The 24,161-nt window shown below is 48.1% G+C and overlaps 1 protein-coding gene across 1 annotated transcript in view; it reads left to right on the top strand.

Annotated features, from left to right (window-relative positions):
• Positions 1–4,195: 4,195 nt before the first annotated feature.
• Positions 4,196–24,161, top strand: part of ALK (ALK receptor tyrosine kinase) — a 570,631-nt gene continuing 550,665 nt past the window's right edge. The window contains exon 1 of the mRNA XM_054022041.1: positions 4,196–4,310. Within this exon, the coding sequence (XP_053878016.1) occupies positions 4,211–4,310 (100 nt within the window). The 5' untranslated portion in view covers positions 4,196–4,210. The remainder of the gene's footprint in view (positions 4,311–24,161) is intronic.

Genomic DNA, 24,161 nt, shown 5'->3' on the forward strand with positions numbered 1-24,161 from the left:
TGGGAGAAGTGGACTAGCATGAGGGTGGCTTCCTACCTTATAGCACTGTAGATGCTAGCAGGCTGGCTTGTCTGAGGCCCACTTGGGGGAAGGCTCTACAGCTGGCTGACTTACAACTTCGCTCCAAGGAGGACAGCTGCAAACTCCCGGCTTAAGGAGAGAGGTAGTAAATGCCTGAATTACCCAGCTCCAGGAGGAGGGCCGTGTTCCTGTTTCAGGAAAGACCAAGACTGAAGGGTAACCCAGAAGGAACCGACAGCAGGGCTCAGAGGGCAGGTTTCAGAGAAGCCCAAAAGTCAAAAGAGAGGATTTTGTTTATCTGGGACTCTTGTTTAGACTTGTTACCCTAAAAAGGGCTTGAACTCAGAGTGATCCAGCTGGAGGGCTGAGCCACATGATCACTGGGAGAGACAGAAAACCCGGGGAGGAGGAAACTGAGGTAGAGAGTGTCTGCAACACCACACTTAGCCTGCAGGGGCTGCTACAGAGCAGTCATGCCCTGTAACAGGCTGATGAGCAGCCCTATTATACTATCCCTCCTCACAGGCAAGACAGGGCATGTCTATAGCACTCATTACTCCCAGGATTTGTGGTTTAGCACAAATCATAGGCAGTTGTGGGTAGGGTGCCAGGGGGCTGTTCTTAAAAGACCCTCAGTATATGTCCAAACATAAGAACAGCCATACTGGGTCAGACTAATGATCCATCTAGCCCAGGATTCTGTCTTTGGACAATGGCCAGTACTAGCTGCTTCAGAGGGAATGAACAGAACAGGGCAATTTTGAGTGATTCATCCCCTGTCATCCAGTCTGAGCTTCTGGCAGTTGGAGACTAAGGGATTCCGGGGCATGGGGTTGCATGCCTGACCATCTTAGCTATTAGCCATTGATGGACCTATCCTCCATGACCTTATCTAATTCTCTTTTGAACCTACTTAGACATTTGGCCTTCACAACATCCCCTGGCAACAAGTTCCACAGGCTGACTGTGCCTTGTGTGAAAAAGTTCTTTCTTATGTTTGTTTTTAAACTTGCTGCCTATAAATGTCAGTGGGTGACCCCTAATTTTTCCAGGGCTGCCTGGGGGGGGACAAGTGGGGCAATTTGCCCTGGGCCCCGCAGGGGCCCCCATGAGAATATACTATTCTATAGTATTGCAACTTTTTTTATGGAAGGGGCCCCCGAAATTGCTTTGCCCCAGGCCCCCTGAATCCTCTGGGTGGCCCTGAGTTTTTCTTATGTGAAGGGGTAAATAACACTTCCCTATTCACCATTCATGATCTTGTAGAATATCACCTCTATCATTGTATTGCCCTCCTCAGCACCACCACCTCCAACCCAGCAAACCACAATCTGACTTAAAAAAAACCTTTGCTGCTTTCCCCTTTGGATTGTGACTCACAAGATGCAGGACAGAATCTGTCTCTGTGTTACCTTAATGAGCTTGATGCTGTGTGTTATACATGACTTTGCCTAAGGAAGAGAGTGAATTTCTCTGGATCTCGTCTATAAAGAAGTATTTAAAACCATAGACAACTAATATTAAGTGTTTGAGTAATTTTTTTAAACTCTTACTTTCAATGTAGGGGTCAACCTACAAAACAAGATGAATATTCTCTTTCCAACTTTTAAATCTTTCCAGGATCTCATCGTAAATTACAAATAATCCCTCTTCTTTATTTTTTTTATAAATCCAAATAACTATCAGTGTATAATTCCCCCCATTGCAGAGGCTATTTCTCGTCACATGATGCATAGAGGGTCTTACATGGGGCACCTCTGCTATGGAGGTATGAATTCTACATTTACAGCTGTTTTAAATACTGAAAAGTAAGAGCTAGCACTCTATTGACAGGTGTGGAAACAGAGACATGGAGGTTAGGCTCCTTTGAAAACACCTGCCTTGAAGGGATAAGCACCCTGAAAATCTCCGTTTGAGACTTGCCTAAAGTCACACAGGACGTTAGTCAGTCGCACAGATGAAAAAAAACAGAACCCAGATCTCCTCCCATCCCTCGTCCCCTACTCGCTCCACTGGCTTCTTCACTAGAGGAATCTTTTCGCCTCCCACCCTCGTACAATTTCTTGTCATTAAAAGTCATTTCCGCAGATGAATTGCAACTGTGCGGATCACAGAGGTGGTGAACTAAACGCCTCTTCTCGCAGATCTCATCGTTTTGAGTCGTGAACTTGCTTTGCTTGTGCTTGTGCTTAATCTTTTGATGCATAATTAGGGAAAGGGCATTGTTGCCAAATCCCCTTCAAAGGCTCTCGTTTGCCTCCGGCAGCCAGCCTGCCTGCTTCTCCACCAGTCACACGGAGCAGGGGGAGGGGAAGGGATGGTAGTGCTTTTCTCAATGAAGACACCCCCCGCTAGCCTGAGCCTCCTCCCTCTCTCAGATAATTTGAATAATAATGTCCCCTGAACACGCCATTGGCTGGTGGGAGCAGGACTCAGGCGTGACGTTAGCGGTGGCAGGGTAATACCTGGCTTGTGGCGGGTAGTTGGAGCCTGTAAAAAATCCTTGCACCGGCCGCGAGCGGGCCAGGCAGCTGTGAACCAGCGACTGCCACGAGCGGCGGCGGCAGCAGCGGCGGCGGCTGGCACTATAGACCGGCGGGCGGCTGCTGAGCCCCTCACTCAGCCTCTCACCTCCTCCCGCCACGGACACGCGCAGCGGCTCCACAAATGTGATGGTTCAAGGTGCCGAGAGCAGTAAGATGTAGGGAGCTGGCCGGGGGACCCACTATCTGAGCTCGGCCGCCCCACCAGCAGCTACAGCTACTCCAGAAAACCAGCAGCAACTGGCCAAGGGACCCAAGGGGAGGCACTGGAGAGCCGGGCGTAGAGACTGGGGGGGACCCCCCCAAGCTGAGGTCCCGTCTCACCCGAGCAGCCAGCCACTCCAGAAACCCACCAGGACCCGTCCAAGGACAGGGCCAGCTCAGAGTGCAGGCGCAGCCAGTCGGGCTGGAGCAGGGTGTCTCCGGCCAGTGACGGGAGGGGAATTGGGAACAGGAGCTGGGCTGCTCCTGAAGTTCAGCGTGGGCTTTCCTCCTGCAAAGGGTCGGGCAAGAAGAATCGTCGCAGCGAGCAGCCGAGGCGCGCGCGAGAGACTCTCTCCAAATAGCCGGGGATGGGATCAGCTCCGGCCCCAGACGCAGCCCTGCCTTCCAGGGGAGCAGCCGAGCCGGGGCTGCCCGCTGGGGAAGGTGTGCGCTGCTGAGGGGGGAGCGGGCCAGCCCAGCCGCACTTGTGAATGGCCGTGTCGCGCAGAAGAGTGTGAGAAGAGACACCCTCGTGTCTGCACATCGGGCTCGGACACACGCATCCGGCCAGCGGCGGGCTCTGGTGAGAGAGGACAGCGGCTCGCTTGGATCTGGCTGGTGATTGACTAGGAGGGATTGCCAGGAATCCAGTGGGTCCCAGGGGTGCCTGAGCGGGGAGGCGATCCAGGGATTCCCTTGGCTCCCTGCAGCTCCTGCTGGTGACGGAGTAGAGGGATCCAGTGGCTCCCCTGAGCTCTTGCAAGTGAGGGAGTCGGGGAATCACCCGGCAACCCCCGTGAATCCAGCTGGTGACTGAGTCGTGGGGATCCCCTAGAACCCAGTGACTCCTTCCCCCATCACATGCTAATATGAAAGCTGCCAGCCTTTCCCCCTTCTTTGTGGCCACCGTGCTCCTCTCCTTCCCCCCAGCCCTGAGCTTGGAAGAGAGGACCTCTCTCGCCGGCTCCCGGCCTGGGCAGCAGCTGCAGCGAGAACCCCCCAGCTTCTCCCGGCTCCAGAGGAAGAGCCTGGCGGTAGATTTCATCGTCCCTTCCCTGTTCCGGACCTACCTGCGGGACCTGCTGCTGGGCGGAGGGGAAGCAGTGGGCTGGCTCCGGGCGCGCTGCAGCCTGGTGCTGGAGTGCTCGCCCCTGCTTCGGGCGGCGAACTCCTGGCTTCCCGGGGCCGGATCCCCGCAGCAGCCAGCCCGGCCTCGAGCCCTGTCCAAGGTGCTGAAAGGGGGCTCGGTGCGAAAGCTCCGCCGAGCCAAGCAGCTGGTGCTGGAGGTGGGAGAGGGGAGCCTGCGGGAGGGCTGCGCCTGGGACCCGACCCAGGCAGCGGGCGAAGAAGCAGAGCCAGCTGCGGGCGAGCTGGAGTTTAACCTCACCGAGCTGTTCAGCTGGTGGATCCGCTCCGGAGAAGGAAGGCTGAGGATCCGGCTGATGCCCGAGAGGAAAGCGGCATTCATGGGCAGGGAGAGCAGCTTATCCGCGGCGATCAGAGCCTCCCAGCCCCGCCTGCTCTTTCAGATCTCCAGGAGAGGTGAGCAGTTGCGTTGCGCGCCCTGGCGTTATAACTTGCGCGCCCGTATAAGCTCAGTGTTTCCTCCTAGCCCTGAGAACTTCGCCTTGGGGCTGATCGGGCCACAGTTACTCTGCCCATTTACCGTCTCCCTTACACTGAGGCTGGGGAAAGTTTGGAGAACATGCCGGGATCCAAGCCCTTGTTTGTTCTCGCCCCACCGCCTGTGTTTACACCTCCTGAGTGGGGGGGTGGGGGGGCTTCCTTGCGCCTCCAGAGTACCATCCCTCTGGACACGACTAAACGAGCCCTGCAAAGGGGACTTGTCGCTCTGGTTCGTCAAAGACACGTCTGAAGAGCGTGTTGTGTTGGGACCACACTAGATTGCATCAAATGGCCGGGGTCAAAAATAAATACTTGGGGGATCCTCCCTGGAAGTCTCCCGCCAAACTCTCTGCTGACCCCACAACGCCTCGGGCTCCCTACGAGAGGTTTCTCTTCTCATTCTGCAAACTGGGCAGTCTGAATTGTGCGTCCAGCTGCAGAGCGCAAAGCAGACAACATACATGGAAGGAGAGGAGGTGTGTGTGAATAAGGGACATTTAGAAGTGGTTTTCCTTCCTCTCCCCCCCCCCTCCCTTATTCCATCCTCCCACCTCCGTTCTGTGGCCGGCCGCTCCCAGTGGCAGTGGCTGGCAGTAATCAGCACTGCAGATTTCTTTACAGAGGGGTCCTGCAATGCTGTCTTATCTGCTCTATCTAGAAACATTCGTGCTGGTTCAATAATATAGCCTTGGTTAAACACCTTCGCTCGAGATTTCCCTGCTCTCCTATCTACCCCAGCTCCAGCAGGACGAGTGGCCAGGAGAATGCCGCCTTCTATTAAGTAAGAGGGGAAAGGGCCTAGAGACTCGCTGTGTGGCTAATCTTGGTTTTGAGGGATGGGCTATAACCCTCTGCCTCTGAGAAATAGTAGGGCGCAAATGCTAGATTCCTGCCTTTTCCACACACTTGATTGTTTGTAAAGAAAAATCAATTCGAGTTGGGGCTTTTTCCTCGTGTCTTGTTTTTGGTACGCTTTAGTAGAACAGAATGTGCCAGGGGATGACCGCAGTGGGGAAGATGATGTAGAAAACATCCGTCTGTTTTGTTAAACCGGGTGAGTTTGTTTGTTCCATTCAGACACAGGGACTCGAAGTCCAGCTACTCACCCATAGTGTAGTCCTGCTCTCCTTGAAGTCAATGGCAATACTGCCGCTGACTTAAGCAGTGCAGGATCCGGATCTATAAAGTGGAGAAATAGGGTATTAATTTGGTAATAACGGAGGCAAACCTCACTGTAGTGCAACGAGTGATTTCCAGGTTCTCCTCTATCACCAACCCCAAGGTAGCAAAAACACTGATATAATTGATAATAGCAACACAATGAGGCATAAATAGGATGAAGGGACACGGCGTGATAGCAAATGCCCAGAACAAATATATGGCATGAGAACTCAGTTGATTCTCCTTCAGTTGGATATAAAGTGGGGCTTAATTGAACTTCTTCACCCTTTTGAATCAAGGAGTCTAACGTGAACTGGCATTGCAAAGGTTAAAGTAGTAGGGAGGACAACAGCTCTGTTAGCACTGATACTTCTCTAATGAATCAAGCTATGTAAGGACAACTTGAATTCCTCAGATAAAAGGTCTTTGTTCTGTGCCAGTAAAGGAGATTTCTTCTCATTATCCACAATTATTTAAGCTCTAATATTAGCTTTCTTTTGTTGTCTCCTACAGAAAGAACATAAGCCCTAATGGACAGCATAGCCAAATACTTTGACCCAGGGAGAGTAGTTGGGTAGCTATTTAATGGACCGCAGAATATACTTAAGTAAAGTCTGAAGAGACAAGTTACTACTGGGGCTTGAAGCACAATGCTGAAGCAGACAGCTTTGAGCTCATAACTGAAAAAATGGGCCAGCAGTTAAAATTGGTTGAAACTAACTTCAGGGGACCCACTTCAGATTTCCACTGGTATAAAACTGAAATCAGACTGGGCTTTCAAAGCTGGGTCTATACAGACCTGCCAAAAAAAGTGGGCTTTTTCTTACAGCCAGATAACTAAAACAGGTCATTGATCTGGCTGTAAAATCCTAATGGAGACCAAACACATGTAGTGTTTACTATGATGTATCTAGGTAGGATTCTTTTCCCCCCTCCCCACTATGGCTGACCTCACATAGCTACATCATAGTAAAACTCTCTTCTGTCTCCATTGAGACTTAACAGTGTCACAACTAGCCCATGTTAGTTATCTTGCTGGTTCTGTTAACTTTTTTCCTTCAGTGAAGCCATTGCTAAAGGAGTTGTCTTCGCTGTTTAAGAAAAGCCATGGTTGAGCCTGAGTTAACATGCTCCACATTCATGCAACAAAATGCCTCTCTCTGTGCTACATAGTGAGGTAGCCACCACTGCCTGAGCTAGAGGGCAAACCCTGAGATATCTGTTAAGGTACATTTAGCCTGAGGTAACTGCAGTGAACACATGTTGCCAAAGGTAGTCTCAACAGTTAAGGCTTGTTGGTCCTTCAATCCATTCCCATAAGCTCCCTGACCAGAAATAAACTGTCAATCTCCCTCTGCTCAGCTCCCTCCTCCCCTTTGCCCAACTTCCTGTTTGCAGTTTCTTACCCGGCTGTGGCCAAGATCCCAGCTGAAAGGGGGACACAGTTTCTAAAACCAATTTAGCTCCACTGGTTGGAGCAGTGATGGGAGGTGTAGTGTCTGGGCATGTATTCCGCAGGAATAAACTTATATTTAACCTGTGTTAAGTGAACCCATGTTAGCTAACTGGTGTTACACTCCTAGTGAAAAAAAGGCAGCTGTACGTTTAGCCCACGTTAGATGGTAAACCCTAATATGTTTTACAATACCAGAGGCCATAGGCCAAAGGAAAGTGTGCTTTTTGTTTTTACTGGAGATCATCAATGTGCATTAGTGATCTCAGTGTAAAAGCCTAGCAGAGACCATGCTTTACCGTGATGTGTCTCAGCAAGGTCCCTGCCAAGTGATGGGATAGTGTTGAGCATAATTAAAAACTACAGAGCCTTGGCTCCACTTGGATTTTATACCAAGATAGTTCATGTGCTTTCATTACCTCACTGTAATCCGGACAGGGGCAGCTCTATGTTTTTTGCCGCCCCAAGCACGGCAGTCAGGCGGCTTTCGGCGGCACACCTCTAGGCGGGCCGCTGGTCATGCGGATTCGGCGGCATGCCTGCGGGTGATCTTCCGGTCCCGCGTCATTGGCGTCCCCGCAGCTGAATTGCTGCTGAAGCCACGGGACCAGCAGACCTCCCACAGGCATGCCACTGAAAGCCGCCTGCCTGCCACCCTCACAGTGACCGGCAGGCTGCCCCCCGCAGATTGCCGCCACAGGCATGTGTTTAGTGCGCTGGTGCCTGGAGCCATCCCTGAATCCGGAGATGCCCAGGATTGTAGTTCATATAGGTTATATCTATGCTGCAATTAGACACCCAGTTGACTCAAGCTTGGGCTAAAGACGGGTTCCGGAACACAGGCGGGCTAAGAGGCCATGGCCCTCCCACTTTTTGCCATGGTCCCAGCCCTCTGCTCGTCTTTTTCCCCCCTGAGGCTCTGCCCCTGGCCAGACAGGAAGCTGAAGCCCAGCTCAGGTAAGAGAAGCCCAGGGAGCCTGGGCAGCTGTGGGGAGCCGCAGCAGACCCTCCACCTGCCTGGGGTGGACGGCCCAATGCAGTCCCTGACCCATGTCCCCATCCCCTGGACTCCCTGCCCAGGGCAGATGGAGGATCTGCGGATCTCTACAGCTGCCTGGGTGGCTTTTGCTATGGCCCAGCTGCGGCTCTTCGGCCCCCAGGGCCTCAACCCAAGGCCAGGCCGGTAAGAGCTGCACGGCCAGCTGTGGGGAGCCGTGGATCCTCCATCTGCCCTGGGTGATGGACCCGGGGGTTGTGGCCACAGGCCGGGGGCTGCTCTTGGGGCTCCCCCAGCCTGGCTCTGACTTCCAGTTTGTCGGGGGGGGCAAGGCCTTGGGGGAAGAGGAGGGGCAGAGGCATGGCCATGGAGGCGGGGGGTCCTCATTCCCTCCCACCACACACACTTTTAGGAAAAATCCATCATCCCTGGCTAAAGAGCTGTTTAACTGTGGTGCAAACATTTGGCCTTGGGCTGCAGCCTGAGCTCTGGGACCCTCTCATTTTGCAGGGTCCTAGAGCCTGAGCTCCAGCCTGAGCTCAAACATCTATACTGCAGTTAAACAGCCCCTTAGTTGGAGTCAGCTGGCATGGGCCAATCACGGGTTTTATTGCAGTGTAGACACACCTGTACAGACATAATTACATATTTTTGCTAAATGGTCCAAGATTAAATTTTGGTTAGATGGGAAGGGAGCCAAAAGTGGCTAACTGTGTTTGGCTTTGCATTATTCTTTAGCTGTCCCACTCACTCAAGGATATTTAGTGAGTTAGCCCTCCCCCTTGTCAACAAGTCTTGCTAAGAGATGTTACCACACAGAATTGTGTTTGGCGGGGAGAGAGAGAAAAATTAATAAAGGATGGTACTAAGGGAACCATTGTTGTTCAGTAGACAAACCATAAAGGTTCCAGGAACTTCCACAAAATATGCCTGTGAAAATTCTCAGGGCCAAATTACTGTCCCACTCCCATGGACATGAAATACTCTATATGAAATTTCGCCCTTCACAGAAGGCCTGTTCATCACCTATGCACCACTAAAGACCAACTTATGCCTTCTGGAGTCATGATAGGGTATGTGGTCTAGAAGTTAGAGTGGATCTGCATAGCTGTGAACCCACTGGCCATGCTACTAACCCTTCTTTGAACCAACCCTAAATCATCTGCTCTATGGTGCCACAGAGACTGACCACAGATTACTTATGCAGGTTGTGTGGAAGATCCCTCCATGTCAGTTCCACTGCAATTGGGATGAATACACACCTGGGCGTAAGTGGGGTTTAAGTAGTGTATAGGCCTTGTGCCAGCCCTCTTTGCAGGGACTGAATGCCCCCCTACATGCAGTGGAACAGACATGAAGACATCATTGTGGCAGCATGGAGCAGGGTAGTTTAGAAGAGGTCTAGTAGCATGACCAATGGATCTACAGCTACTTGGATAATCCACTATGGCCTAATTACTAGACCAGGCATTCTCTCACATATTAACATCACAGGTAGTCAGCACACTTACAGTAGGACACCTGGTCTACAAATGGTAAGTGGGTTTCTGGTGAGTCTAGTCAGAAGATTTAATAAGCTATGATGCCTGTAAAATAATTTCCTGTGATTAATTACTACTTACATATGCTAAGGTGGGAAATGTTCATTAAAAAGGGGGCACAGTGGGATGAAAATGACTCATACCTTCCTCAAAAGGCCAAAGTACTTCCATTCATAAAATAGATTTAAAATTCCAATTATAATTTTTAAATAGCAATGCATAACTTATCCCTCCCTGGCTAGGGAGACATTTCTCCTCCTCTGTGGTCTTCACATGGAATTATACTAACTTGCCACATGTGTCATGTCTGAAACAACAGCTGTCTTCTCAGCACTCACTACATAGCGGTGTCCCTACCAGAGCTATTGCAATACTGACATTTCCTAGCAACTAAACTGTACTGCTGCCGGGTGCTGCTACCATGGGCCTGATTCTCATTTACACTAAGGCCCCGTTACACCATTCTGGCAGAGAAAAAGGGGATGCAAAAATACTTTTTAAAGTGGCCTTTATGTGAATGAAAACTGGACTGTGTGGGTAAAATACTGGCCCTGTTGAAGTTAATAGGAGTTTTGCCAAGGATTTCAGTGCTGCCAGGATTTCACTCATATTTTTACTTTTGTCTTTACTTTACTATTTGTTGCTATTTGCTTCCCAACAACAAAGTTGGGGTTGGGCAATAGTGAATCTAGCTGCCCTAAGGGCAGGGAGTAGGTAGAGGGGTTCAATCACCTTCTCATTAGTGTCTGTCATTCTCCTACATCCTATGTACCTGGGACCTGATTTTGTTCCCACTTAAGTCAATGGTAAAACTCCCATTAACTTTAGTGGATCAACCCTTGCAGCACAGCTTCTGAAGTGCTTCCTTGTAGTGCAAGTGGTTCATCCCTAGTTCCTGACTCTTTGTCTAGACTTGGGGGTTTAACAGTCAGTGGCTGGCAGGTATTGTAACTGCACCAGTGCAAACCCCAAGGAAAGCCACAATTTGCACCAGTTGGATACTGCTTAAAGCCAAGGTAAACTCAACCAGTGCAAATTGGGGCTTTTCTTGTCTGCACTTGGGGCAGCACTCTTTAAAATCAGGTTTCTGATGCAAATATTTGTGTTTGATTTCAGTTTTGCTTTCTGCAAATTTCCTTTTACTATTGCTTAAAACTCACTGCTCCCATGAACATTCCTGCCAGTGAACTCATGCACTAAAATATTAATGGCAAGCAAACACAAAAAGGGTACAAATATAGATAAAGCGCATTAGTTTTTTTATTTGTGTGAATATTCACAGCATGCTCTTAAGGTATTTTCCCTGCTCTCCGTGCGGTGGCTCTATTTCTTCCAGTTGTAAAAATGGGGAATAAATATCTTCTTCACCTGGGATGGTGGGAGACTCGAACACTTTATTGTACAAATGCAAAGACATTGCTCAAAATCAGAGACAGTTGATAAATCTGTTTTGCACGGTGTATTTGAATTGTATCTGAACTTAGTCGGGTCACTTGGTTCACAGTGCATCTTGTGTGAACATTATCTGAGAAATCATGATCTGCCTGTGAGCCGTACACATGTGAATCAGCTATAGAAAGGTGAGAAAAAAGTAATGGTATTTTGCATTTATCCACACAGCTGATAGGAAGATCAGCATCATTATCTCCATGTTATCTATATCTTGGTATAGATAACGTCTGTTTGCTCCAGATGCTAAGATCAATATTTTTTCAAAGTATTGGCTAATGTTGGGTGCCTCCATTGTTGCATGCCCAAATTGAGACACAATGGTGGGCTTGATTTTTTTATTTTTTTCCAGAATTGCTGAGTTGCGACAACTCCAACTGAAGCAAAGAGGCTCAGCACCACTGATTATCAGGGTCCAACTGATCCAGGCTGGTCACGCAAAATTTAAGGCACTCAAACTTAGACCCTTTGTAAAAAAAATTTGGCTTCAGTGACCATGGCACAGTGACCAGGCACATGGCAATTCAATGGCGGAGCTGGAACCCAGGTCTCTTGACTTTTAAATCCTGCTCTATCCCCTGGATCACAGTACTGTCCTTCTGAATCATCTTCAGAGATAAGTGCTGCTGTACAGACTGAAATGCCTAACTCAGAAAGGTCCTTTCTGAAATGTGCCACATTTGTCTTGTTTCTCTAATTCAGAAAAATTTGGTTGGAGAAAAATGTCATGGAAGCATAAATGCAGATTTGATAAGTCTGACCTTTCTTCTCTTCCAAACAATAAATGTCAGGAAGCTTAAAATGACAAGGTGGAATGGTTGGAGGTTATTTATGTGTTTAAATATTTAGGCAAGAAACACATTTTGAGAATAAAGTCTAATATACATAAGGATTTTGATTTATGACTGTGTCTGTCTAGAAATTTCATAGCTGTCATTATGCTGCATACCATGGTTACTCAGAAATTCACTGTGACTGCATGGCCAGAACTTAGATCTTCCTGAAGCTATAACCCCTGTCAATTGTGCTAAAAGAGAATCCCCTTTAGCTGCTAGCAATATAGGGCTTCTGACACACTATGTACTTCTGATTGCATCCAGTAGATGGGAGTGGTAGATTAGCCAATTTATTACCCTAGAATAGGCACTGAAAAAAAAACAAAGTACTGTACAGAGGTGGTGGCCAACTTGGGAAAATCTGTTTATCGAAGGTGAAAATGATCCTTGATTTGCAAGAACAGAAGACCGGATAATACTTTGCATTTACATAGCACGTATTTGCCAGAGAATCTCAAGGTGCTGCACAGAGTGGAAACTAAAAATCAAATTCTGTGCTAACTTATTCCACATACAACTATATTAACTGGGGGTGTGGGTCATCATGGAGTGTGTGGCACAGACAGATCATGCAGGAGGCAGCATTGTTTAGTGGCTAGAGCAGTGAACTTGTCAGGAGCGGTGCGTTTTCTATATGCAGTTGTGCCATTGACTTGCTGTGTGACATTGGGCAAATCTGTAACATCCAGCATCTGTCTCTGTGTTACCTTCCCCATAAGTAAAGTGGGGATAAATTTTAATCCCCTTTCGAAATCCTTAGAGGAAAGCTGCCATCATATTAGCACAAAGCCTTATTGTTCATGAGGCTGTTACAGAGATAGCATGAATCTTACAGGCCGAACCTCAAGATTTTTGTAAGTTCTAAGTAGAAAAAAGCTATCAGATGTACAATCTTCCTGTGCTAATCAGAATACATCATCTTCCCCACACCTGCCTTTTCTGTGATAGGAAACCCCAGAAACTTCAGTGTAATCTCAATTTTTTTGGTCTACCATGTCTGCTGTGATATAACAAATTCATGTTCCTGCTTTTTGGGGAAAAAATGGAATCCTCTTCTCTGAAATTTCACCCTGTTTTAGGACCAAACTGAAGTATTCAGTCCTGGCTCCACAGAGGTATTTCAGCACGACACCCCATCACATTTTTAGGCACCACTGCAATCCCTGAAACTCCCACTGGGCTGCTGCCTCACCCTGTAGGCACACAATTTTGTTCAGTGCCTAAGTTTTTGCAGTAAAAGTTCCCTAGGCACCTGTATGTCTATCTCATGCTGCCGCCTCACTCTAGGTATCTGGATGCCTATCTCCCACCTAAGTCCCAGAGAGATCCATGAACCTGGGGAATATAGGTGTTACTCTGCCTAACTCATGTGGGGCTTAATCCAATGGAGATGTGCAGAGGCCACCTTTATCTACACAAAACTGCTGAGGTGGTGTTTGCTGTGATTTTTCTAGGCACCTAACAGTTTGGCTTTGCAGTGGTCACCATTGCAACACCTAAGAGCCTTTTGTGGAGCTGGGCCTTGGATATATTGTCTGACTTCTATGTGTGGGACTTTGGCAAATGTTTAATCTTCAGTGCTATGGTTAGAATGCTCACCTGGGATATGGGAGACAACTAGTTTACATTCTCCTCTGTTTGCTGAAGAGAAGGGATTTGAACAGGGAGCTGGCACCCCTACAGCTCAGTGGTTAGGTCACCTGAAATTCATTCTTTCTCTGGGCCAAGTAATATTTAATTACTGAATTATAATGGAACAACGGCAATAGGAGAGATTGAGAGAGAGAGCCTCGTCTGTTTATTCCATGGTCCATCTGAGACGTGGCATTCAAACCATCAGAACCACTTGTGGGCAAAACTGAGCTGGCAATCTTCAGAAAATAGACTTTTTACATAAGACTTCTGGTCATTGCTGGAAACACCATGAGAATAGGTTCCCACCTCATATTTCCAGTTCTGGTCCTAGCAAAATCAAACAACCCATAAGCTGTGAGTAAGGCAGAGTGGGCTGCACCTCCATGCTGAAGAAGAGGTGTGATAAGTCTGTTTCAGACTTGGATTTCCCCTGTGGTAACATATTGTAGTCAAGTGAATAGCTGCAGCCTTCTCCTGCACACATCTTCCCTGTAACAAGCAGATCTCCAATTTCACACATTCAAAATTATGCACCTGGAGAAAACTGCAATCCCATTTTCAATTAACGGGCTGGGCCTGGGGGAAGCATGTGACTCTGCAGCAGGTGACCAGGAAGCAGACCATGAATAGAGAGCTCCTAAACACAGTGAGTAGGTGAGGATAGTGATGTGTGGTGTATATAGGGCCAGCCTTCGGGGTGGATTGTATGGGCCCCTGCCTAGGGGGGCGCTGTGCACAGGCTTTAGATTCCCACCTGACCTGCTGCTGAGAGATCAGCTGGGCTGATAGAGGTGGCACCACAGGCAGGCAAGCAGCAGTAGCATGCGGGAGGGGGAGAGACACGAGCTGCAGGGAACAGTTGGATGACCAGCAGTCAGAGCCAGGTGACTCCTCTGGAGCAGGGGTGCTCCTCCTTTGGCCTGTTCCACATGTGCAGCTGCTGCTGTTCCTGCCCCTCCCTGAGTTGCCACTGGCCACTCTGGACTGGGAGCATCCTCCTGTCTGCTCTGCAGGGGGCTGATGGTGGGGTGTCCGCTGCCCTCCCCCATGTACAGGATTTCCACTAAGCTGGGATGACAGGACAGGGGGAATCTGTGTGTGCTGCTGCCTCTCTGGTCTGGAGCTGCTGGCAGCTGCTTGTGTCTAAACAAGCCTTGTTCAGGCTCCTGACCCTGAGTGCTTTCTTGAAGAGACAACGCACTCACTCACTCAGGCGCACACACACACTCCCCTCAACACACACACACACACACACACACACACACACACACACCAGGGCTCCCTGAATCCAGGTCACTTCCCCATCTGGGCTGTGCTGAGGCATCAGGAGCTGCTGCTCTCCTGGCAGGGGTGGCTCTAGCCACCAGCAAAGCAAGCAGGTGCTTGGGGTGGCACGTTTGCAGGGGTGGCAGAGATCCAGCATGGGAGCTGAGAACCAACAGGGGGCCCTGGGAGCTGTAGCTCCTTGGTTAGCTCCCTGCCTATAGAGCCAGCCCTGGAGCAGGGAAAGAACTACATTTCCCAGCATTCCCTTGGCCACTACCAACAGGAAAGAGGGGGAAGGAGTGAGGTAGCTGAGACCTCATGCTGCAGTGAATGGAGAGCTGCACTGGGGAGGTAGGGATACCATACTTTAACATTCAAAAAATAGGACACTCCACGGGGAGGGAGGGTAGCCCCACCCTGCCCCCATCCACTCCTTTTGACTGACCCCCACAGAAACCCCAACCCATCCTGCTCCCTGTCCCCTGATCACACCCTCCTGGGACCCCATCCCCTATCTAAGCCTCCCTTCTCCTTGTCCCCAACTGCCCCCTCGTGACACCCCCCCAAAAACTTCCCCCCCTACGACCTCACCCCCTACCTGTCCCCTGACAAACCCCCGGGACTCTCATGCCTATCCAACCGCTGCCCCCCCCAAAAACCTCCGCCCCATCCAACCCCCCCAGCCCCCTTACCGTGCCACTCAGACCAGCATGTCTGGCTCCACGCAGCGCCAGACACACTGCTGCATACGTGCTGCCGTGCTCCCCCGCAGAGCCACAGCTCCCTCCCCCCTAGCACCTACCTTCCAGATTTGAACACCTCAAAATTCAGGAGTGCTCAAGCTCAGTTTGGGCAGCTGTTACTTCATTTCTCCCAAATCAAATATACTGATCCACTGTAACTTGCTGTAGAAAAAGTAGGATAAAATTGAGCAAGAAATGCTTCCCAGTGGTTCTTAGGACTGGAATTGCTATTTTCAACAGCCATTGCCTTTTTTATTTGTTTGTTTGAAAGGAAGACAGTGATATTGCATTGTCAAATTCCCCATAGAAAGAAAGAGTGGAACAAAAGAATAATAAAGGCACCTCAACTTTTCTTCATTTATGTAGGACAGTCTTATAATATGCATCCAGATATCCTTCAATCACACAAGCTGAAAATTGTTCCACTTTACTGCAGTTCTGTAACCATATGGGAACCAATCCTGTCTGTGTTCTGTGCACATCCAAAATTCCTGCTGAATGACCTGCCCTGGGAGCGAGTTATCAGTGACCCAGGGCTGCGGCGGAAGGAGGGTGCAGATGGGGGCGGGGGGAGGGAGGCTGGGGCGGCAGGAGGTGTGTGTATGTGAGGCAATGGTGGGGGGGAATGAGGGAGCCCAGAGCTGGGGTGGCAGAGGGTGTGTGGGGGGGAAGAGCCCAGGGCTGGGGCAGCAGGGGGGTCCGGCGAGGAGCCCAGGGTTGGGACGGGAGGAAGCCAAATTTTTTTTTTTGCTTGGGGTGGCAAAAAAACCTAGAGCCGGCCCGGTCTCCTGCCCTCCCCTTACATAGCCCACAGGGAAAGTGACCTGGATGCAGGAAGCCCTGACATAGGGCTGCATGGGGCAGAGGAGGAGCAGTCCAGTGGGAGAGCAAGCAGCAATGCCAGCTGCTTTGTGCCTCCAGGAGGGGGATGCAAGGGTTAGGGGTGAAGGGGGCACAGTGCAGGGGTTAGGGGCTCAGGAGGGAAGTGCAGGGGGTAAGAGTGAAGGGGGCACACAGTGCAGGGGTTGGGGTGCAGGAAGGGAGTGCAGAGGTTGAGGTGAAGGGGGCACACAGTGCAGGGGTTAGGGGCACAGGAGGGGGCAGGTGTTGGGGTGCAGGAGGATGGCAAGGGTTGGGGTGTAGGAGGCATGCACAGTGCAGGGGTTGGGGACTCAGGAGGGAGGTGCAGAGAGTAGGAGTGAAGGGGTAGAGGGATTGTGGCACAGGAGGGGAGTGCTGGGGTTGGAGTGAAGAGGGCACAGTTCAGGGTGAGGGGCACAGGAGGCGGTAGATGTTGGGTGCAGAGTTTGGGAGTGAAGGGGATGTAGGGATTGCGGTTCAGGAGGGGGAGCAGGCATTGGGGCAAAGGGGGCACAGTGCAGGGGTTAGATGGGAGGGTGGGGAGCCGATGGGGGCCAGGGGCACTGGGAGGTGCCATGCCCACAGGGGCCAGGAGTACCAAAATGCAAGTTCACCCAGGGTGCCATTTTCCCTAAGGCCTGTCCCTGTATTGAACAGTCGTCATTGCTGAGTGCTATAAGGGGGCCCCATGCACTTGTTTCCTTTGTTCTAATTATTGAGAAGTAAATCTATACTTCATATATATTTCAAAGTAGAAGGCAAAGTTCCTGTGGCGTTGTAAATGCCATATGCATTGGCAAATATAGATTCTCCCCTTCTCTTCACACTGTTTTTAGTGCTGTTATATCTTCAAATGTTTTTCATCACTTTTTTCTAATCTCTTAGCTGTAAGCACTATAAGGCCTATGACACACTTGAGCATATGGAAGTTCTGACTTCTTTTAAGAATTTAGATTAGAATCCATGCACTTGGATTCTCTCACTTCTACCAATTCCCATTAAATAAAGACCAAAATGCCTGGTGCTTTAGAATGCCTTTCATCTGAGAATCTAAGTGCTTTGCAGGTGCTAATTAAGCCTTAGCATCCCTGTGACAATACTGAGTATTTATATCCATTTTACAGACTGCTCATAAAATTTAGAGTTGGAAAAACCTTGTTAGATAATTAAACCAGCCTGCAAGTGCAGGATAGTCTTCTCATAGAGAATGTCAAATACTGTTACACTCTACTCTCACCAAGAAGCAAGAATTAAGGCATAGAAATTCTCTGTATTTTGCCCACGATTATATAGCAAGTCAGGAATAGAACCTCAAAGTCTTGTTCTCTAAACACCAAACTATGCCTGCCTAGATCCTATACCAACACCCCACGCCCCTAGCCAAAAAAAGTTTTTTCTCAGCTCCTACCCCTTAGACAAATCTGCTTTTTGGTATGTTCCTCATCAGATGTATATTTTTTTTAATTTAAATTGTGTTCTCAAAAAGAACTAAGATAACTTTGCTCTGTTGGGGACCTCAAATTCTGTCTTCAGAAACTGCCCTATGGCCTTTGTTAGTAGCACTGTGTATTAAAGTATGTAGTCATTAGGGAGCATGATGGTATGGTTATTTCTGAGGGAGGTTTTGTTATTGATGCTAATTAAACTTGAAGCTAATGAGAAAGAATTACTTTTCAGGGCTTAAGACGAGGCCAGAATAGTTATTAAAGGTTAATTATTCTTCTAAAAGACTCAATTTCAGCAACAAATCATTTTATCAACTCTTTTCTTTCATGCTGAAAGAGACTTGTTTGAAGGGGATTTGAAATATAATTGCAGCACTGACCTCATCTAGCTCTTGATCAGCAATCTCTTTCCATCAGCAAAAGGTTAATACAATGTTTAAAGAAAAGGAATTCCATGTATCCTCTACATATGGACAGTTCAGAATAAGTCTCCCGGCAAATATTTCCTGCTAATCTTCTGCTTGATTTCCTTGGTGTAACTTTTTAACTTTGAAAAGTATAGAATTCCTCCATGCCCAAAGATGTAACGGGTGCTCTCCAAACGGCCACATCATGGAGAATCTGATAGTGAGGGCATAGAGAAGATTCCTTGGAGACTTGCACTTCAAGATGATCTCAGCTCCCTCTGTTTTACACAGAGACGGAGTTCAGCCTTAACAATTGGCATGGCTCCCTTTCATATTTACTAACTTGTAGGGGAGAGAGACATGCATGCTCCCACCTCTGGTTTTTCACATGAGAGCTGTTACTCTGACAAACTATAGGTAGCTTGTCAGGGGGCAACTCTTCTCCTCCCCCTTCATGGCCCTCCTGCCAGAAACCTTACTTATCCCCCCACATTGTCACCCACACGGTCCTTTTTGTCCCTCATGCTTCCCAGGTGTACCACATAATGAGAGACCTTCTGCATCACAGCAGGCTTTCATGCCCTGCACAACAAGCTACGGTAGTATGCTACAGGAGGAGCAGCAACAGCTTGCTTGTGGGGGTAGGAAAGTCTGAGGAGACTCTCTTAGTGCAATTTTAGGCCCCCGATCCTCTCTCACTCCTGTACAAACAGAAGAGAGGTGGGAGACCACAGCTGGTTTTAAGCAGGAGAAGGGGTAGGCGGCAGGTCTGTTCACAGGAGGAGAAGGCTTTTTGCAGGCTGGGAGGTTCCATCCCTTCCTTCTTGGGGAAGATGTACTGACTCACCCTGCTCCCTCCAACTTTGCCCCTACTCCTGGAAAACTGCTTTTGGCAGCTAGGCTTCTTCTCTGTTCCTTGGAGAGACAAGCAGGCCTAGGACAGCAGCAATGGAACCCTGTAGGGAGGTAGGGCTGGGCCTTAATTCTCTGTGTTGGGGTGGGATGGCTTAATTCTCTAGACTGGAGGTGTAAGGGCTGAATTAAATGTGTGGGGGAGAGGGGAGAATATCAGTCTTAATTGTAAGGGAGGCAGCCTGGATACCCAAGTATCTTCTCTTGGTATCCTATGAGAATCCCTGGCAGAGGACCCTCTTCATAGAATCATAGAATCATAGAATATCAGAGTTGGAAGGGACCTCAAGAGGTCATCTAGTCCAACCCCCTGCTCAAAGCAGGACCAATTCCCAGCTAAATCATCCCAGCCAGGGCTTTGTCAAGCCGGGCCTTAAAAACCTCCAAGGAAGGAGACTCCACCACCTCCCTAGGTAACGCATTCCAGTGTTTCACCACCCTCCTAGTGAAATAGTTTTTCCTGATATCCAACCTGGACCTCCCCCACCGCAACTTGAGACCATTGCTCCTTGTTCTGTCATCTGCCACCACTGAGAACAGCCGAGCTCCATCCTCTTTGGAACCCCCCTTCAGGTAGTTGAAGGCTGCTATCAAATCCCCCCTCATTCTTCTCTTCTGGAGACTAAACAATCCCAGTTCTCTCAGCCTTTCCTCATAAGTCATGTGCTCCAGACCCCTAATCATTTTTGTTGCCCTCCGCTGGACTCTTTCCAATTTTTCCACATCCTTCTTGTAGTGTGGGGCCCAAAACTGGACACAGTATTCCAGATGAGGCCTCACCAATGTCGAATAAAGGGGAACGATCACGTTCCTCGATCTGCTGGCAATGCCCCTACTTATACAGCCCAAAATGCCGTTAGCCTTCTTGGCAACAAGAGCACACTGTTGACTCATATCCAGCTTCTCGTCCACTGTGACCCCTAGGTCCTTTTCAGCAGAACTGCTACCTAGCCATTCGGTCCCTAGTCTGTAGCAGTGCATGGGATTCTTCCGTCCTAAGTGCAGGACTCTGCACTTGTCCTTGTTGAACCTCATCAGGTCTTTTTCTGCCCAATCCTCTAATTTGTCTAGGTCTCTCTGTATCCGATCCCAACCCTCTAGTGTATCTACCACGCCTCCTAGTTTAGTGTCATCTGCAAACTTGCTGAGAGTGCAGTCCACACCATCCTCCAGATCATTAATAAAGATATTAAACAAAACCGGCCCCAGGACCGACCCTTGGGGCACTCCACTTGAAACCGGCTGCCAACTAGACATGGAGCCATTGATCACTACCCGTTGAGCCCGACGATCTAGCCAGCTTTCTATCCACCTTACAGTCCATTCATCCAGCCCATACTTCTTTAACTTGGTGGCAAGAATACTGTGGGAGACAGTATCAAAAGCTTTGCTAAAGTCAAGAAATAACACATCCACTGCTTTCCCCTCATCCACAGAGCCAGTTATCTCATCATAGAAGGCAATTAGGTTAGTCAGGCACGACTTCCACTTCGTGAATCCATGCTGACTGTTCCTGATCACTTTCCTTTCCTCTAAATGTTTCATAATTGATTCCTTGAGGACCTGCTCCATAATTTTTCCAGGGACTGAGGTGAGGCTGACTGGCCTGTAGTTCCCCGGATCCTCCTTCTTCCCTTTTTTAAAGATGGGCACTACATTAGCCTTTTTCCAGTCATCTGGGACCTCCCCCGATCGCCATGAGTTTTCAAAAATAATGGCTAATGGCTCTGCAATCTCACCCGCCAACTCCTTTAGCACCCTCGGATGCAGCGCATCCGGCCCCATGGACTTGTGCACGTCCAGTTTTTCTAAATAGTCCCGAACCACTTCTTTCTCCACAGAGGGCTGTTCACCTTCTCCCCATGCTGTACTGCCCAGTGCAGCAATCTGGGAGCTGACCTTGTGCGTGAAGACAGAGGCAAAAAAATCATTGAGTACATTAGCTTTTTCCACATCCTCGGTCACTAGGTTGCCTCCCTCGTTCAGTAAGGGGCCCACACTTTCCTTGATTTTCTTCTTGTTGCTAACATACCTGAAGAAACTCTTCTTGTTACTCTTAACATCTCTTGCTAACTGCAACTCCAAGTGTGATTTGGCCTTCCTGATTTCACTCCTGCACGCCTGAGCAATATTTTTATACTCCTCCCTGGTCATTTGTCCAATCTTCCACTTCTTATAAGCCTCTTTTTTGCGTTTAAGATCAGCAAGGATTTCACTGTTTAGCCAAGCTGGTCGCCTGCCATATTTACTATATGCAACCCCCCGTCTGTGTGAAGCATCTGCTGTTGTCATGTTACAATTAGTGATGTTACTGCAGAGGCCAAAGGCTATTGTCTATATTGGAAGGTGGTGCTCTGGACTCCAGAGAGCCAGTCAGATAGTGGCAGGTGGCAGCTTACAGCAGCCTCTCATTATGGTGTTATGTAACATTTAAATAAAAATAATTTAATGCTTTTATATAAGATTAACAGGAACACCCTTCCTGTTCAACTCTCCCATCAGTAGCAGGTCACAAAACTGGTCTCTTTCTTTCACACAGTGAAGGAAGACCCTTGAAAATAGGTTTTAGATTTCCAAAAAAAAAAAAAAAAAAAAATCCCATTATCTGTCAATTATGATGTGAGGTGCAACAAAAGCCTGATATCCCACATTTCAGTCATTTGTCATACTTTGAAGGCTTGGCTGACAGATCTGAAGGCTGATGGGTATGATCCCAAAACACAGCATAGCTCCAACTCCAAAGGCCCCCCAGAAACCCCATGCTATCCTAATCCTCTTCCCTGCCCCATTCACAGACCACCTCTCACTTTGCTCCTCTTCTTCCTTGCCTGGTATTCCCTAATTTTATTGGAGGACTTGTTTTGGGTTTTGTATGTGTATTCCAAGTTGTCTCAGCTCTTAACAGAGAGGCAGGAAAATCCAACTCTTCTCCCAGCTGTTTTGAATTAAATTGATATTAACAAAGCCAAACAGGCAAATGAATTTTGAACAGTCTGAAAAAGTTCTCTTGCCTTCCCTATTAATCAAGTTTAATTTCAGGGTACCTTTGAGGTTATTTGAAAGTTCCTCCAGCTGTTTGTACAGTCTTTTGGGAGAAGTAAGCTAGACACGATCCTGTTCTTACCTAATATAAAAGACAAGCAAAACTTAAGCCAAAAAATCAGGTGTTTATTAGAATACACAAAGGAGCGAACAAACAAAAGCCTGAAACTACAAGCCCAATTTCTATTTTCCTCTTGAAGGTCACCTTAAATGATTTATATATTTGGCATTCTATCCCACCATCAGTGCTTAATTTGTGCTACGGCTCGCCAGGGCTGAACTCCAGCACCTCTGGGCTTGGCAGTTCATAGCCCTGACACATGTGGACTTGCTGCATCAGTTATTAAAGTAAAAATATTACTTGAGCCTACCACCAGATTTTTCCGCTGAGCTCCTTATTGACTGCAGTGGGGAATATTGTGCTTGGGTTAGTGGCAAGGGATGACCCTTGCCACACTTGTAAGATTGTAAAACTCTTCAGAGTTTTCCCCATTTAGGAATGAGACAATGTGGTGTCAGTTGCTGATTTAGGTGTGGGGCTGTGGGACCATAGAACTAGGCAGTGGGATCAGGTGGCAGAGAGAGATGTGGTGGTCTATGCATTAAAGCAACAAAAACTTGTATTGAACAACTTGGTTATTTGTACTGAAAGAACACATAACACAAATACAGCAGAAGGCACCGCTTGTTGTTGACTACAAACAGCACCTCCTTCTCTGTCCCTGCAGGCCAGAACCTCACCTTCCAATGTGGAAGATGCTCCTTTGACCTCTGCAGCCACATCCTGACATAAACAGTTGCTCTACACAGGTGTCAGGCTTTAGAGCACCCTGGAGATTGCTGTTTTGCCCTCAGGAACAAGAGTTCCCTCTCTACAGTAGTGTGTGTGTAATATATATATATATATATACACACACACAGTAGTGTCTGTGTGTGTGTGTAATATATATGTAGGTAGATAGTTGTTGTTGTTAATTGATATCTTACGTGGGAGCTGTCTGCTGCCAAACCTACTGAGATTGGAAAGGCTCTACTTGTGAAAAGCCCTGTTCCAGTCTTGAGTGTGAGAGGAAGCAAAGCTTTTTTGTTGCTGTCAAGGACCTGCAATTTTTGAACAAGGCCCTCCTATTTTCTTTTGAAAAGAGGCTTCGTTTGTGAGGGGGAAGCTGGCATCTTTTGTTGTGTGCATTGTACTATGTTCTTGGAAGCCCCCAAGCATGCAGCAAGCATTATGCAAGGTTGCACTGGGGATGAGCCTCATTAATAGGGCTCTGTGAGAGAGCCTGCGATGCTGTACCTGTTATAAGGCTAGAACTCCCATTTCTGGCTCCATCAATAGGACACCATTCACCAGCATTGAATTAACTTGAAAAGTAACATCCTGTGTCTCACATTCCTCCTAATGGTGTCCTCTCCAAAAATAATAATAATAAAAAAAGTTCTTTTCCATTTATAACTGCATCCCCATTCATTCCACTCTGCTGAGTTCAGAGTGAAGTGCAAATGATAACATTTGAAGTGCTAACTTTCCAGGAGTAATTAAGGTTTTAAATCATCTGAGCATTTCTGGATCAGCCACAGGGCATGACTTTTCTTCCCTTGCCTTGCCAATCTAAAATCCTTTCTTATTTCCACACACAAAAGCTGCATAAAGTTTTAAGACCTGATTCAATAGCACTTTATGGATAATGAGTATGGCTTATATTAAGTCTTCAAAAAACAGCCTATGCATAAGACTTAATGTATTGAAGTTTATCACCAGTGTAACCTATTTGGAGTGGCAGGTTTTTTGTATTGGCTATAAAACCATATAAAATATACTGACTTGAAGAAAAAGCAATTTAAAGGAACTGGTCTCCTCTAGTTCCCTGTAGCATATTTAGGTGCTAGTTATTCCCCATAGCTAGTGTTTAAGGAGTATGTCAATTTCTCTTGAGGAGGGCAGATTGGTTAGTTCATTTAAACTGGATTGGACAAAGCAGTGTATAAATGAATATGCTACAGGGAACAATCCCGTCC

Source organism: Malaclemys terrapin, chromosome 3, assembly GCF_027887155.1.
Source record: "Malaclemys terrapin pileata isolate rMalTer1 chromosome 3, rMalTer1.hap1, whole genome shotgun sequence".
NCBI lineage: Eukaryota > Metazoa > Chordata > Testudines > Emydidae > Malaclemys > Malaclemys terrapin.